At 30.3% G+C, this 16087-nt stretch overlaps 2 protein-coding genes across 2 annotated transcripts; one reads left to right on the forward strand and one right to left on the reverse strand.

Annotated features, from left to right (window-relative positions):
• The first annotated feature begins 1055 nt into the window (after nt 1-1055).
• Nucleotides 1056-4786, forward strand: LOC107024604. Its single transcript, XM_015225591.2, has 3 exons — nt 1056-1419; nt 2620-3984; nt 4243-4786. Exons 2-3 carry the CDS (start codon nt 2647-2649, stop codon nt 4264-4266), a joined length of 1362 nt encoding a protein of 453 aa, XP_015081077.1. The 5' UTR covers nt 1056-1419; nt 2620-2646; the 3' UTR covers nt 4267-4786.
• Nucleotides 4787-5958: 1172 nt separating this feature from the next.
• On the reverse strand, nt 5959-9084 carry LOC107025451 (putative leucine-rich repeat receptor-like serine/threonine-protein kinase At2g24130). The gene is made up of 2 exons (XM_015226238.2): nt 6487-9084; nt 5959-6393 (listed from the first exon to the last, which is right to left on the reverse strand). The coding sequence occupies exons 1-2, from the start codon at nt 9041-9043 to the stop codon at nt 6008-6010; spliced, it is 2943 nt and encodes a 980-aa protein (XP_015081724.1). The 5' UTR covers nt 9044-9084; the 3' UTR covers nt 5959-6007.
• Nucleotides 9085-16087: the final 7003 nt, after the last annotated feature.

Consider the following 16087-nt stretch of genomic DNA (forward strand, 5'->3'; position numbering starts at 1 on the left):
AAATAAAGACATACATAATAAATTTATTATTTATCAACTTTTTAAATTAAAACTTTTAATAAGTCCATTTTCACCGTTTTTTTCCGTTGACTAACGACCCCATGTGTAATTATTATTATAATAATAATAAAATAAATAATTTTTATTTTTAAAAAAGAGTGACAAGTGTAATCATGTTGTTTGTGGTGTTAATAAATTAATAAAATATAATAATTGACTTTTGTTTTATGTTATTTTGAAAGAAGATAATTTATGTTAAACTATACTTACAAGGTGGTTAAAACTTAAAAGTACTAATAATTATGATTAAAGCTTTAATTTCATAATTGAATTGATAAAAGAAATTTTTAGTTATAACTAAGGAATGTAATATCATATTCTATCAATTTTTTCGAAAAGTTATTAAGTGCACGTGTAATTTCAGTGAGTTTATCTTTGTCCTCATTAAAACATACCTAAATACAAATACGTAAAACAAATCCATAACGAAGAAGACAGGTTGAAAACGAGAATTGTAATATTTTCCATTAACAAGTCACGAGTCTTAATCGGATTGGTGGAATTTGTAACTTCACAAGTAACGATTTGAGGTGGTTGATGCATACACAATCTGAACCCTACCTTGTGCACGTAGAAAGACTATATCTGAAGAACTTTTAAATGACGAACAAAATAACTAATAGCAAAAATATATAATATGATTTCCTACTTCAAAATTATAATGATATAATTTTAATTTATTTATTTTACTTATATTTATTTTTTTTTAAAAAATTAGTGCTTAATTAAGGGGATAAAATCAAGATAATTAGTCACCTAGAAATTGGGTGGCATAAACGGACAGCCAAAATCTAGGCCTACCTTTCCTTTTTGTAAAAGACAAATCAACAAACCGTTACAAAAACCAATTTTTATTTTTTTTTAATCTGAAAAAAATATTTTTCCAGAAAATTAATTTTTTTGTTTCAAAAAAAATTGATTTTTTTTTTAAAAAAAAATCAAAAATTAATATCTCTTTGAATCTTCAAGTGGGGTTTCCTTATTTTTTCAATTCTTGAATTGTGTTTTCACTTTTGTTGCTTTTTTGGTTTGTGGGGTTTTTAAAGAATCAACATTTCTTGATTTTTTGAAGAAAATAAAAAAAAAAGGTTGTTCATAAATATCCAGAAAAGAATCTTGATTTTGTTTTTTTCACTAGTGGGTTCATTTTCATTTTTCAAAAAGATTGATTCTTTGTATTAAAATTTGACATTTTGTTTGAATATTTTGGTGGGGTTTTCCTTTTTTGTGAGGTTTGGTTTGTGGGGTTTTGAAGAATGAGCATTTCTTGATTTTTATATGAAGAGAAAAGGAAAAAAGAAGAAGATGGGTGATTTGTGTTTCTTGATTGAGTGACTCTTCTTTTCTGCTGTAAATTAGGTAAACTCAAAGTTCCTCAGCTCTCTGTTTATGCAATGATCATTAGTTGTATTTATCTTAATGTTGAGATTGTATGTTTCTTGATGTAAAAATTACATATTTCATAATTTTCTGTTAATGTTGTTGTTGTTGTTGTTGTTGTAATGTTGAGATTGCCTAACAATAACATATCTAGTTTATTCTGACAAGAGGGGTATGGGGAGGAGTAGTGCGTATGGCTGTATGCAGACATTACCATTACCTTGGAGGTAGATAGGCTATTCTCAATAGACACTTGGCTCGAGAATGTTGATGTTGTTGTAGAAGTAATGTTGAGATTGCCTAATAATAACATATCTAGTGTATTTCGACGAGTGGGGTACGGTGAGGTAAAGTGTATGCAGACCTTACCCCTGCTTTGGTAGGTAGAGAGATTATTTATGATAGATCCTCGTTTTAAGAATGTCGAGATTGCCTGTTTCTTAATATAAAGATTACATATTTAATATTTCTCTTTTAATGTTGAGATTGCCTAACAACAACATACCTAGTGTATCCCCACGTGTTTTGTTTGGAGAGGGTAGAGTGTACCTAGACCTTACCCCTACTTTGGGAGGTAGAAAGATGGTTTTCGATAAGACCCTCGGCTTGAATATGTTGAGATTGTTTGTTTCTCAAATAGTGTTGAGAGTGACTAACAATAACATACCTAGTCGGGTATGGGGAGGTAGAGTGTCCGCAAACCTTACTCCTATCTTGGGAGGTAGAAAAACTATTTATGATAGACCCTCGCCTCATGTTGTATACTGTTGGCATAGGATGAATTTAAGTGGGAAAAATGGTTAGTGAGAATTACCGAGGGTCTACAGAAACAACTCTCTCTACCCAACAAAGGTAGGGGTAGGATTTGTGTATGTTCTACCTTCCCGACCCCACTCGTAGTACTACACTGCGTATTATATTGTTTTTGTTGGTTAGTGAGAATACCTATAGCCGACTCTAACTTGTTTGAGACCGAGACAGAGTTGTTGTTGTAATTGACGAGAAATGCAAAGTTTAAGACTTATTTTTCCTTGAGTGAACACTAAATTGGTTAAAATACGAAATGTGACTATGGTTGTTGATGATAGCTGAAGTTTCGGTTGTTGGTTTTATATTGAATTGGAAAAATTAATCATTGCCAATCTTTTCTTCTGTTAAATGATTCTTCTGTTATCGCAGAGAACGTGTAGTTACTCTTCCGGTTAGATGGCTGATAGTTATATGCCTCAACTTGATGTTGCTTCTTTGAAAGAGACTCTATGTGCTCAACAACAGCTTCTACAGAAGCTTTACGGTGAATTGGATGAGGAAAGAGAAGCCTCCTCCAGTGCAGCTAGTGAAGCGTTATCGATGATCTTACGTCTCCAAGGAGAAAAGGCTGCAGTAAAAATGGAAGCCGAGCAGTACAAGCGATTGGCTGAGGAGAAAATGTGTCATGCTGAGGAATCATTAGCCATTTTCGAGGATCTTTTCTATGGAAAGGAGATGGAGATAGCTGCATTGGAGTATCAGGTGCAAGCTTATCGGTATAAGCTGTTGAGCATGGGCTGTGTAGATCCCGGGGTCGGTGAATTCAAATATCCTGAGAATTTGTTGCAAAGAAACGAGAATTTAGCAGGTGAAATGAATCTCCAAGCCCTTGGAAGGCGTAATTCCGCCCCTCCTTTTCCCCTGAAAATTCCAAAGAGGGGTGCTATGGAAATAGATGATTCAAGTTCGGAAATAGATTCAAATTCGAAAACTGTGGAGGAATGTACAGGGCAAGAGATGAATGAGCAGCAGTTGGATACAGAGAAGAAGACAGATATTTCCATTTCCACGACTGGAAGTATCAATTCGTATTGGCAACAGATTCGGAAGTTGGATGATCGAGTGAAAGATATTACAGGAGTTAGCTACGCGAATTTCAGGAGTGAAACGAGGTCTCCTTCACCACTTTCTCAAAGAAGCATTAAGATAAGCAAATCGGAAAATGAATGGTACCAGCCGCCTAATCTTCACGTGAGCAAATCAGAAAATGACACACCTGCTGATTCTGGTTGTTCTCCGAATGTTCTTGATGTCTTCGAAGTGCCTCGAGCAGACAAGGATACCATTGATATCGGATTGCCTCCTAAACATGATCGCAAGATGGTTTCACATAACGATGAAAGGCTCGAGAGACCTGATTCTGCCCTACAAGAGGCTGTAAAATCATCGGTTAGAGATGAAGCTGATTTGCTAAAGAAGTACTTTGTATCTGCACAGCGAGAGAACAAGCTGCGAAGAGCTAGTGAAGCTGCTGCTATTACCTGCCATTTGGCAATATCTCGCCCTACAACCAGCATTTCCGAGACTAGCGAGTCTCATCAGCCCAATCGAACATCTGAGATAGTTGAAGTTGGAAGAGAAGCGTCAAGATATGAAATGGCTCGAGATGAAGAGCTGAAGTTGTTACACGACATTAAAGAGCAAATAAATTTAATGCACTCTGAAATCCAAAGTTTGAAAAGCGACAAACTCCCTCCAAGTGACGACGAACCATCCTTACTTCTTCTATCAGAGGTAGGTACATTTCATCTAAGTCCCTCCATTCTTTTGATTCTAATTACTCGTATTCAGTCGCAACATGTGAAAAATGTTACTCCCTCCGTTTCAATTAGTTTGTCTGGTTTTGACTTGTTACGGAGTTTAATAAAGTAAAGGAAACTTTTGAATCTTGGAAGTTTGAGTTGTCAAAAAGGGAAAGAGACATTTTAAAAAAAAAACGGACTAAAAAGGAAAGTAAGACAAAAAAATTAACAATCTTACCATCTTGAACAGGCAATGACTCACTTTTGGCTCTGATCGATCTATCAAAAGCTCGAGCACCAGCAGTCATCTGGAATACCCTCATCCGTTACATAATCAAGATGCTCCCCTTCTGTGACTTCTGAATAGCGTAAGAGTTGTTTTGGCTTTATTGTGTGGTTGCGGAGATATTCAATACATTGGTAAATTGATCGCGTAGAGTGTACAGTACCATATAACCTTCATCACATCAACTTAGTTGCATCAAGAAGAGGAATGTTTTCACATTTGTTAACATTTTGACAACAGTTTTTTGTTTTGACGTCTGAAACAGTCTCTCTATCCCGCAAAGGTAGAGGTAAAGTCTGTGTACATCCTACCCTCCCCAGACTCCCGCTCATTGGTGTAAGTTCATTTGTGATTTGTGAGTGGTGCTACCACATTTTGTTTATTTCTTAATTGTGTTATGTTAACTGAGGGAGTATTTCTTTTATTTGTATAGATACCTGGACTTCAAGAATGTTATTTCATATTTCAATAATAAAAATGGGAAAAAGATCAAATATTTGAGAAAAAACTCATCTATTTATCCATTATAATTTGACTCATCTATTTCATTTCCGTTTGAGAAAAGGCTCATCCATGCCATTATTTGTTAACGGGAAACAGTTTCGGTTTGCAAAATCATGTTTTACACGTGGTCAATTATGATTCAGTCAAGTCATTAATTACATTATCATATTTTTTTAAAGAAAAAAAGGCTCAAATATGTCATTAAACTTTGAGAAAAGATTCATGTATGTCATCCGTTAAAAGTTTGATTCATTTATGTCATTTCAGTTAATAAATAATGAAATAAATGAGTCTTTTCTCAAACAAATTATATTTAATGTATATATTATATTAATTTCGATTATATGATGATAAATTAGTTAACCGAACGGTATATATCCCTAAATTTCCCAAAATTAATTTAGAGTAGAGTTTTCTTTCTTGAATTGTTAATGCCAATACTCCTTATTTTGCAATCATAAAAAATTATTGGTGGAACTTAATTAGTTTATTATTTATTTAGTGAGTTTGGTATAATACCAACTTTCCACTTAGCTATAAAAAAAATATCTAAAATTTGATATTAATGGTAGGCTGAAAAAATCCTATAAGTGCATTTTGACTATGCAAGATATGATTTGTCAGATAACACCAAAAATTATTAGTGTTTAAGAGGAGATTTGCTCTTTTTACTATTAATTAAAATAATGTTGAGATAATTAAAGTACTTTTTAAGTTTTAAATAGTTTTCATATCTATTTTAAAATATTAGCTCTTTGCTATAAAAAATAAATAAAGGACTGACAGACTTCTAAGTTGACGAGCTTCTGAAGAAGATGAGGGTACATAACATTTTAAGCGATTCTCATGTCGAAATAAAAGAAGAACGTGCAAGGTTTATACGATATAACACAAATTCACATAATACACACACTTTCGAAGTCGATACCGGTGTAGCCCGAGGGATAAATCCGCTAGGTTTATTAGGTCAAAGCAGATAATAGGGCTTGAATCATGACAACTATTGTAGTAAAACACATTACTAATACTTTAAACAAAAAGAATTTTTCTATAGCTCACCTGAAAGGGCAGTCTTGGTGCACGAACCATCCCACGTTCACGCAGAATCCAGAGAAGGTCCGCACCCCAAGAAGGAACAATTAAAAAGGTAAAAAAAAAACATAGAAGTACAATGAATAAAGTTAAAAGGTACATTGTTAGATATAAAAAAAAAATTAAAAAAAGTTCAACTTTTTGTTGTGACATCTTCAGTAACACTGTTTAAAGAAGTTGAAACATACTGTTTTAACCTTCCAATTTCAAGTGCAACATCCAACATTGTTGGCCTAGTTGATGGATTGTACTGAGTACACATTAAGCCAAGTTCAATCAACTCTAACACTATATCGTGCCATATATTGCTATCGCGTTGAACTATTCTACATCTTTGTAATACTTCATCAATCATAGCCTCGAGTTTATGTGAATACTGACTCTTCACCCATTCGTGTAAGCTCGAGCCTTGTTGAAATAGAACGTCTGTGGGACGTTTACCTGTCACAATCTCGAGTACCAAAACTCCAAAGCTAAATACATCTCCTTTTGTTGAAGCCCTCCTTCCCATTCCATATTCTACAGTCAAAAGAAACAGAAACAGAAACTTTAGTCATATAAAATTGATCAAATGAGTTAGATAGAACAGAACTATTTGTATCTGTTACTAACCAGGAGCAATGTAACCAATTGATCCACAAAGTAATCCATCTGTTGAGTTGTAAGTAACTGACTCGTCGATAGGATTTGTATTTTCCTCAACAGCTTTTACTAATGTTGAAATCCCAAAATCTGTCACCAATGCTGTCATGTTGTAATCAAGAAGGATATTGCTTGGTTTTAGATCACAATGCACGACTTTAACAGGCGAATAGTGGTGGAGATAGGACATTCCTTCTGCTACATCGCTGCAAATGTTAACCAATTGAGCTAAGTCAAGTTGATGTCTCAGCCCGTGGCTCGGGTACAGATGGTTCTCTAGGCTTCCGTTAGGCATCAGAGGGAACACGAGAGCTTTGAAGTCCGGTCTGCTACATGTTGTTATGATCCTTATCAAGTTCCTATGCCTAGTCCTTTTCAAGATTTGACATTCCCTTTTGAAACTACCTGATATCTCTCCACCTCCTTTTGTGTCAATCACTTTAACAGCTATGCTCATGTTGTTCTTCAGGACTCCTTTATAAACACGTCCATATCGTCCTGCTCCTATTAAACTCGAGCTGCTAAAACCTCCCGTTGCTTCAATCAGCTGCATACGAGATATCCTCGGGTACTTTTGCTCTTTCCTCCCACCACCTTGCTCCACATCTTCAATTACCTTGCTTTTATTAAAACTCGCGAATTGGTTCCTGAATCTTGATCTTAGAAGGAGAGGGTAACCGACTACGCAAAATATAGGAGTTATAAGCAATGAAAGGAGGATTGTGATAATGAAATGTCTACCCTTCTTCTTATGACAACTTTTCATCCCTTGTACTGAGCCACAAAGCTTGGAATTTCCCATGAATGAGCTCATGGTTAGTGATGAAAATGCACCAGTATCTGTCACGTTCCCCGAGAAATGGTTATAGGAGAAGTTGAGGTTCTGCAAAGTCGACGATGCTTGAAATGTCTGTGGTATATCCCCACTCAACACATTGAATGAAACGTCGATTTCCTTAAGATAAGGTAATCTTCCTATCGAAGATGGAAGAGGTCCTTCCAAGGAGTTACTAGATAGATTCAAGTATTCGAGAGCAATGCAGCTACCAAGCTGTGAAGGGACATTAGACGAGAGACTATTCGAAGACAAGTCAATTGCCAACACCATATCCATTTTGCTGAGCTCTAAAGGAATTGAACCATGTAAGTAATTACTAGACAAGTTCAGATAGAGCTTCAAACTACTCAATCCTGCAACTGCACTTGGAATCGTCCCCGTGATTCTGTTGTGAGAAAGATCAAGTATTTCCAAGTTAACACAATCACCTAAGCTCGGGGGAATCGTTCCAGAGAGGTGATTATCGTGTAACAAAAGCCTCCTCAGTTGCGGAAGATTAGCAAACGTATTAGGGATTAAACCAGAGAGGTTGTTTTTCGACAGATCAAGAAGGCCTAAATGAGAAACATTTCCAAAAGCAGAAGGAATAACACCAGACAGTGAGTTATTCGACAGATAAAGCCTCTCGAGTTTCCTCATTTGACACAACTCAGGAGGTATTGTACCATTCAGATGATTACTAGACAAGTTCAATAGAGTAATATTTACAAGACTCGAAATTTGTGTTGGGATTGGACCATATATAAGATTATCGTCGAGATGTATCTGTGCAAGGTTCTTGGAGATGTTACCGATAATAGGAGGTAACTCCCCACCAAGATTGTTCCCAGCTAACTCAAGTTCTTGCAAGTTAGTACAATTAACTAAAGACGCGAAAAAAGGCGTCAAGTCAGTATTACCACTATGACTATCAAAGTTGTTGTAAGACAAATACAAAAACTGTAACTTTGGCATTTTACTTACAATATCAGAAGGAAGTTCACCACTCAACGAATTCGATTCAAGATCAAGCCATTCTAGCTTTGTAGATTTCGAAAGAGCAATAGGTACTTCACCAACAAGTTCATTAGACCATAGAAGAAGAAACTTCAACCCAATCAACTCACAATGATCATCCATAGGGATTTCACCGCGTAGCGAATTGTTAGAAAGATCCATATATTGTAATGAAGCTGAGCAATTACAGAACAATGACAGAGGAATTGCACCAGAAAGATTGTTTGTTCCTAAATCAAGATACTTCAATTCATGAAGGAATCCTAACTCGTTCGGGATTTCTCCTTCGAGTAGATTAGAAGACAAACTAAGCTGATTAAGCTTAACAAGATCTCCTAATCCAGAAGGAATTCGTCCATGTAATAAATTGCCAGATAAATCAAGAATCTGTAAGAATGAGAGTCCAGAGATAGATGGAGAAATCGTTCCACGTAACGAATGGTGACTAAGATCAAGCTCAACAACTCTATGAATTCTCATGTCACATACAATTCCTGTCCAATTACATACATGAATGTTGGATGAATTCCAACTTTCAAGTACATGAAATGGATCAGAAACAATCATAGACATGAACGAAACAAGCGAATTGCGATCATTTAACATAATTTGATCATTTTTTTGGCCTAAAGCTATAGAGAAAACCATGATCAAGAAGAAGAAATTGTACATGGAAAACTTAGAACACCCCATTTTTTTGTTATTAGTACTATTGCACCAATCATTAAAATTTGAATAGTGAGAAATAAATGAAACTACCTAGATGTATATATATATATATAACGCTGAGGGGTGCAAGGGGGTCTAACTGAACTTCCTTCGTCGAAATATTATACTATAGAAATAAATTGTATATATATATATATATATGCAAGTGCGAACGCAGAGGATGCAAGGGGGTCCATCTGAACTTCCTTCGTCGAAATATTATACTGCATAAATATATTGTATATGCAAGATTGAACACGGAGGGGTGTAAAGGGGTCCATCGGAACTTCCTTCGTCGAAATATTATAGTATAGAAATAAATTGTACATATATGTATATGTAAGGGCGAACGCGAAGGGATACGAGGGGTCCATTTGAACTTTCTTCGTTGAAATATTATACTATAAAAACAAATCGTTTAATATCCCTTTGGTACAAAAAATGTTTTTTTTTTAATTTCTGACTCCGTCACTGTATATATGACTTATCCTAAAAAAGTAAAAATTATAATTGTTATAAATAGAGAAAAAAAATAATTAAAATAATGTTTTATTTGTGCCTAACTAGAGTTGAAGAAGTGGCGCCAATGATTTTTGACTTGAAAAAAAGTTCAAATAGTTAGACATGGAACACGTGTGAACGTGTCTGAATGCCACTTGTGTATTGTTTAATTCATAATGTAACGATGAATTTAAGTTATATACGTTGATAATACAAAATATTAATATTAAATTACCATGACATTTATGAAATAGTGGCAAATATTTATGCTATAGAATATAATTTACTTATGTATTTTTGATCGAACCAGTTCATTGAAAAAATTTATAATGAGAAACAAATAAAAATATATGTGGTAATAGCCAATGAATATTTTTGTAGTGATCTATAGTGTCGATTATGTAACATAACATTTTTTGCTTAAATCTTATAAAATCAAACCTCTTTATAATAATGTCGTTTGTTTTGATATTTTTTCTGATTGTTATAATGAATCATTGTTATAATAAACGTATAATATATGACAGTTATATTTCAAGTAACCACACTAAATTATGTCTAAATCTTGTATCTATATATTATGAAATCTACTGAATATCTTTATTATTTAACCATGAAATAAGTTAATGTATCGGCATTTATTTGTTGAGATTCAAGCAAATATTTTAAATTATTAATTACTGTAATTACTAGTATTATTTACATAGTTTCAAAAATGTAAATGAAATTTTTTTTATATCTATATTCACGGGAAAAATTGAAAATTTGAATTATGATAAATAAATTGATATAAGAGGTGTATTAACTTGATGACGTCTCTACGGAAGTCCATAACTTTAAATCTTGAATATTTGCTTATCGTAACATGAAATTGTAAGTACAAAATAATTTGATCACGATATAAATATTTTTTATACTGTCAGTACACATAACTTAAATTAAATTAATATTTGTTGATGGTTTACATGTCATTAGGCCTAACCATGAGAAGGTTTTGGAATTACTTGTGGGATTAGTGTTTTGATTAATTAGTGGATGATGATGTGTTTGAAGTTTAAGATAATCTAGGTTATTAAGCACGCTTAGGTTAAGACAGGGTTTAAGGCTTTAATTAAGCTTAGATTATGATTTTTTTACAACTTGACAATTTTTTTAAATTTTATTTTTTGGTATTTATGTCGGCTTAAGTGGTCATGATTTAAAGATGAGGTCATTTTTTAATTTGGTCTGTTAATTATTGCAGTAATATTTCCTTTTTTTGCTTTGAAAAAATAAATTATCGAGTTTACGTGAAATTATAATCAATGCAGTGTGAATATAATTCAGATAGGTTAAAGGCTAAAAAACGCGAAGTAAGAAGTAATGAATGTAAGAGTGGGATAGTTGTCAGTTGGTATGACGGAAAAATTCATTTGATTTTTTTTTACGGTAAAACTATATTGTTTATATATGGTAATAAAAATTATTTTTATTTATATAGCAGATATGGTAATATAAGAATCGTCTTTCAATTTCGTATTTAACTCATGTTACGCCAAAACACAATACACTACATTTCATCTTTAAATACTTACTGTTTTTTTATTTATAATAAAATCTAAACGATTATCTCTATTTTCGATAATTACAAGTTTAGTTTTTATCAACATATACCTAGTAAAATATAATTATTATAATTACCAAACTCACAAAGTTTATAATATAATGTTTTTTCATTGATAAAAGTGTACCTAAATTTTTTAGCGTTAGAAGGCATAGTGCTCAAAGGGACCAATGAATTAAATGACTATATGCAAGGAACAAAGGAATGGTTATATCTTTAATAATCATCTTCCACTAAAAATTAAAAAAATATAACTTTTACGGTATAATTATTCAAGTACTCAGAATTTATCGATCTAACTAATTCAAATTTACAATAATAAAGTCTATTAAGAAGGAAAACACTCATTATCGAGATATTTTATCATTTTTAGAATTCACACACGTGCCTTCTAGTAAAGAAATTCTATTCATTTCATCACAAACTTTTAAATAAAGAAGAACAAAAAGAAGTGTTTTTTCATAACTGTTCAGTTTTCGCAACTCACTAGTCAGACTAATTCAAATTAATTTTATATTGCACACATAAGATCCATTGAAAAGGAAAGCGCTCCCGCTAGAGTTATTTTGTCTTTCTATTTTTCAAGCGCGAAACTGAAACTCTAATCAAAATCGATGATATCATATTCATTCTATCATAACCGTCTTCGAGTGCGGAAGAAAGAAATAGGAAGGTGGAAAAAAGAAGATAAAATTTATATATATATAGGTCTAGTGTCACCTCTCTAATTTTTCTATTTAAAAGAAATAATAATGGAATTTTTGTGCTTTCATTGAGTAGTTTATTTATTTTTTTATTTTTTTACAATTGGTTAGTTGATTTGCTATTTATTATGCTATCTTATAAAGGATCACAAATGAATTTTGAAGTATATTTTAGAATGTCTAGTTGTTACTAAAAAAATGTAAAAGTAAATTTCATCATGATTTAATGTTATTTATTTAAGTTATTATAGAGATTATAATGGCTACTTTTCCTAAGAAAATGTAAAAAAGTGCATATATTTTTTAGTACTTTTAAAATTGCTACTTGGTACAAAGAAAATTTCAAGTGCATTCATCATGATTTTTTATTTGTCTATTTAATTGGTACATCTATATAGTGCAATTGTAACTATGTTAATTTATATTTTTACTTTGTAAAAACATGTGAGACATTAAATAAAATATGATTAAATTATATATAGGTCTTGTTTAAAGTGGGAATTAATTAGAATAAAGATTTGAATAGTGCACAATACACATTAACATATTACTATTTACTTTGAAATTTAAAAAAAAATTAGCACCAAGTTGATGTTGGACTAATGCAATGTATTTGAGATACAATTTGATTTATTACTTATAAAAAAATTAATTACTCTACTTTAAAATATGTGTTACTTTTCTCTTTTTGAATTTTTGTTTGACTTATATTTGAAATTATATTGAATTAATATTAACTTAATATTTTAGGAATAAAACTTATTATTAAAAAATTATTCAAAAAATGATATAAATTGTAACTCTTCGCAATACTGAAAACACATATTGAAATGTTGATAAAGAATATTGTAATTTGAATGTCGACAAGCAAAGAATGATAGACGAGTATTTTCTTACAGCCATCAATGGTATAGTATGAGGAGATCACTCCAGCATTGATAAGAGATTTTGACTCCAAATCAGAAAACGAAGAAATTAAATTCATTTCGTTTTTTCGCTTTTGATGAATCATATACAATATAAATCTAAATTAGTGGAACTGTGCTAATAAGCAATAGCGATTATTATATAAAATTAGTTAAAATACATACAAACTAATAGAAATAATACGATTTTAAAATAAATAATTACTAAATGATGTGGAAAAATATAAGTTAATAATTTATTTTTTTTAGTATTACTAAAAGAAAGTCAAAAGTAACTAAAAAAGTTTTTTAAAAAAATACTAGGTTGGCTTGACATCATCAACAAAGTCAAAGAAATTCATGATCAAAATATTATTTTGCAATTAGCTTTTGTGTCATTTTGGAATGACAACTTGAGACAAGAGATTGAGTTCTCACACCAATCAAAGAAGTCAATCATAAATTATATTTATATTTTTAAGATTTGACTAAACGTAATTCTTTCGTAGACGCCATTTAAATATATCAAGAGAAGAAATTTCATTTTAAAAATATTTTCAAGATTATCAAATTTTCTTCGTATTTATGTCTTTATTAGACAAAAAATTTGTATAACATTAGTTCGACTACCTTCAAAAATATATATATATATATATTAGTTCAAATCAAAACTTCCTTGATCCTAATAGTTAATACCAGTGACTAAGTCAAAACTTTGCTAGTTAATGATAATCAAAATATGATATAGTAAGTGGCGGAGTCTGAATTTGTAATGAAGGAGTTCAAAATCTTAGAAGTAAACATACAAATTAGTGGAATGGGGTTCGACATATATTATATATATTTAAAAAATAATTTTAACCATGTATAAATAGTAACATCTGTTCGCCAAAGGGATTCAGATGAACCCCCTTATTATATGGTGCCTATGCCCCTGGATATAGTTATTAGAAGTAACAGTATTCGACCTATATATATAATATAACTTTTTAAAAGATATTTTCTATTGTATAACATTAGTTCGACTCCCTTCACAACATACATATATATTAATTGACTTCTGCATTAAATATATCATCAATATGAAAATTAGACAAACTAAAAGAAAATAATTATATCGTTGACAAAATAAAAGATATCATCAAAGATTAGATAAATTATTATGATCTTAATATTGACAAATTGTACTAATGTTTATCTTACGAGGAAAACTTTGCTAGTTAATAATAATCAAAATATGATATTATATTAAAAATAATTGTGTTCGACATATATATAATATAATTTTTTTAAAAATATTTTCTATTTTTTTTCGATAAAAACATTTTTCTTCAAACACACCCTAAGTTCATATCGATGATAGTATGAAAATATCTTTTGTTTTTTTAAAAGATATTAATGCTGTGATCGATCAAATCAAATGACTAATTAGTCAACAATATGAATTAACAGGGTAACAACATATAATTTAATTTAAAATTCAAGTTATTGTAGTTGACTATTATTTTAGGCTCATGTCTTAAAAAAAAAATGTATGCTACTTAATATTTTTTAAATTATTAAAAAATCTCAAGAAAGTGTAAAAGTGTAANGAAAATTAGACAAACTAAAAGAAATAATTATATCGTTGACAACATATAATTATTAGAAGTAATAGTATTCGACCTATGTATATAATATAACTTTTTAAAAGATATTTTCTATTGTATAACATTAGTTCGACTCCCTTCACAACATACATATATATTAATTGACTTCTGCATTAAATATATCATCAATATGAAAATTAGACAAACTAAAAGAAAATAATTATATCGTTGACAAAATAAAAGATATCATCAAAGATTAGATAAATTATTATGATCTTAATATTGACAAATTGTACTAATGTTTATCTTACGAGGAAAACTTTGCTAGTTAATAATAATCAAAATATGATATTATATTAAAAATAATTGTGTTCGACATATATATAATATAATTTTTTTAAAAATATTTTCTATTTTTTTTCGATAAAAACATTTTTCTTCAAACACACCCTAAGTTCATATCGATGATAGTATGAAAATATCTTTTGTTTTTTTAAAAGATATTAATGCTGTGATCGATCAAATCAAATGACTAATTAGTCAACAATATGAATTAACAGGGTAACAACATATAATTTAATTTAAAATTCAAGTTATTGTAGTTGACTATTATTTTAGGCTCATGTCTTAAAAAAAAAATGTATGCTACTTAATATTTTTTAAATTATTAAAAAATCTCAAGAAAGTGTAAAAGTGTAAAAGTTAATTAATTAATTACAATATGTTTGATTTTAATGATTATGTCTATTCGCCGCGTAAATGAAGTTAATAATAATAATAATAATAATAATAATCCACTAGGCCTAGTTGATGAAATTATGCCCCTCATTTGGAAACAAAATTTATAAGAAAACAAAATAAATAAATACGATCAAATCTCTTTATAATAATTTTATTTTTTAAAATAATAATAATATTATTGACCATTATATACATATTGATATTTTTGTTTGTTATAAGCTAGCAAAATTAACCTATACAATACTTTATTCTAAATTATGTGGTATTTAATTTTTTCATTTTGTTAAAATCAATTGTAGTTCATGTTATTAAGAAAATATTATTGATATTTTAATTATTTTATCCTTATTTTAAAATAAAAACGATATTACATAATCAAAAAATTAACTAAAGAGTTACAGTTTACTCTCTTTATTTTAGAATAAAAGATGTTTTTAACTTTGTCATACTACTTAAGAAAGTACTCATTTTTAGTAAATAAATTATATTTACCCTTCATAGTACTTTGAAAAAATATGTACAACTTTTTAGCAGTGTTTTAGTATCTATCGATATTGAGATTAAATAAAAAAATGTCATAGAATAATTATATAAACTTCATCTTGCACAAACAAAGAATGTTATACGGGAATGATATTTGTCAAATTTAGATAAAGAAAGCCGTTCGATCCTATTAGATTACGTAAAACTTTCTTATTTAAATATAAATAAAATAGAAAGAATATTATTAATGTGATGTGAAACGTAACTTAATCAATATTTGGATGATTATCAAGAGGTTTATTTTGCCGTGACATAATTAAATAACCAAAGTCTTAAAATGTGATTTTTTACCTAACTATCAAAGAAGAAAATGTAACTATATATTATAATTTGCTCTGAAAAATACCAACTTGAACTACAAAATTGCAGCTAGGTTTGAAATTATGGGTCGTAAATGATTGAGTTGGGTTAAATTAAAGGAAAAAGATTTAAATATGTCATTG

This window comes from Solanum pennellii, chromosome 7, assembly GCF_001406875.1.
Source record: "Solanum pennellii chromosome 7, SPENNV200".
In the NCBI taxonomy this organism is placed as follows: domain Eukaryota; kingdom Viridiplantae; phylum Streptophyta; class Magnoliopsida; order Solanales; family Solanaceae; genus Solanum; species Solanum pennellii.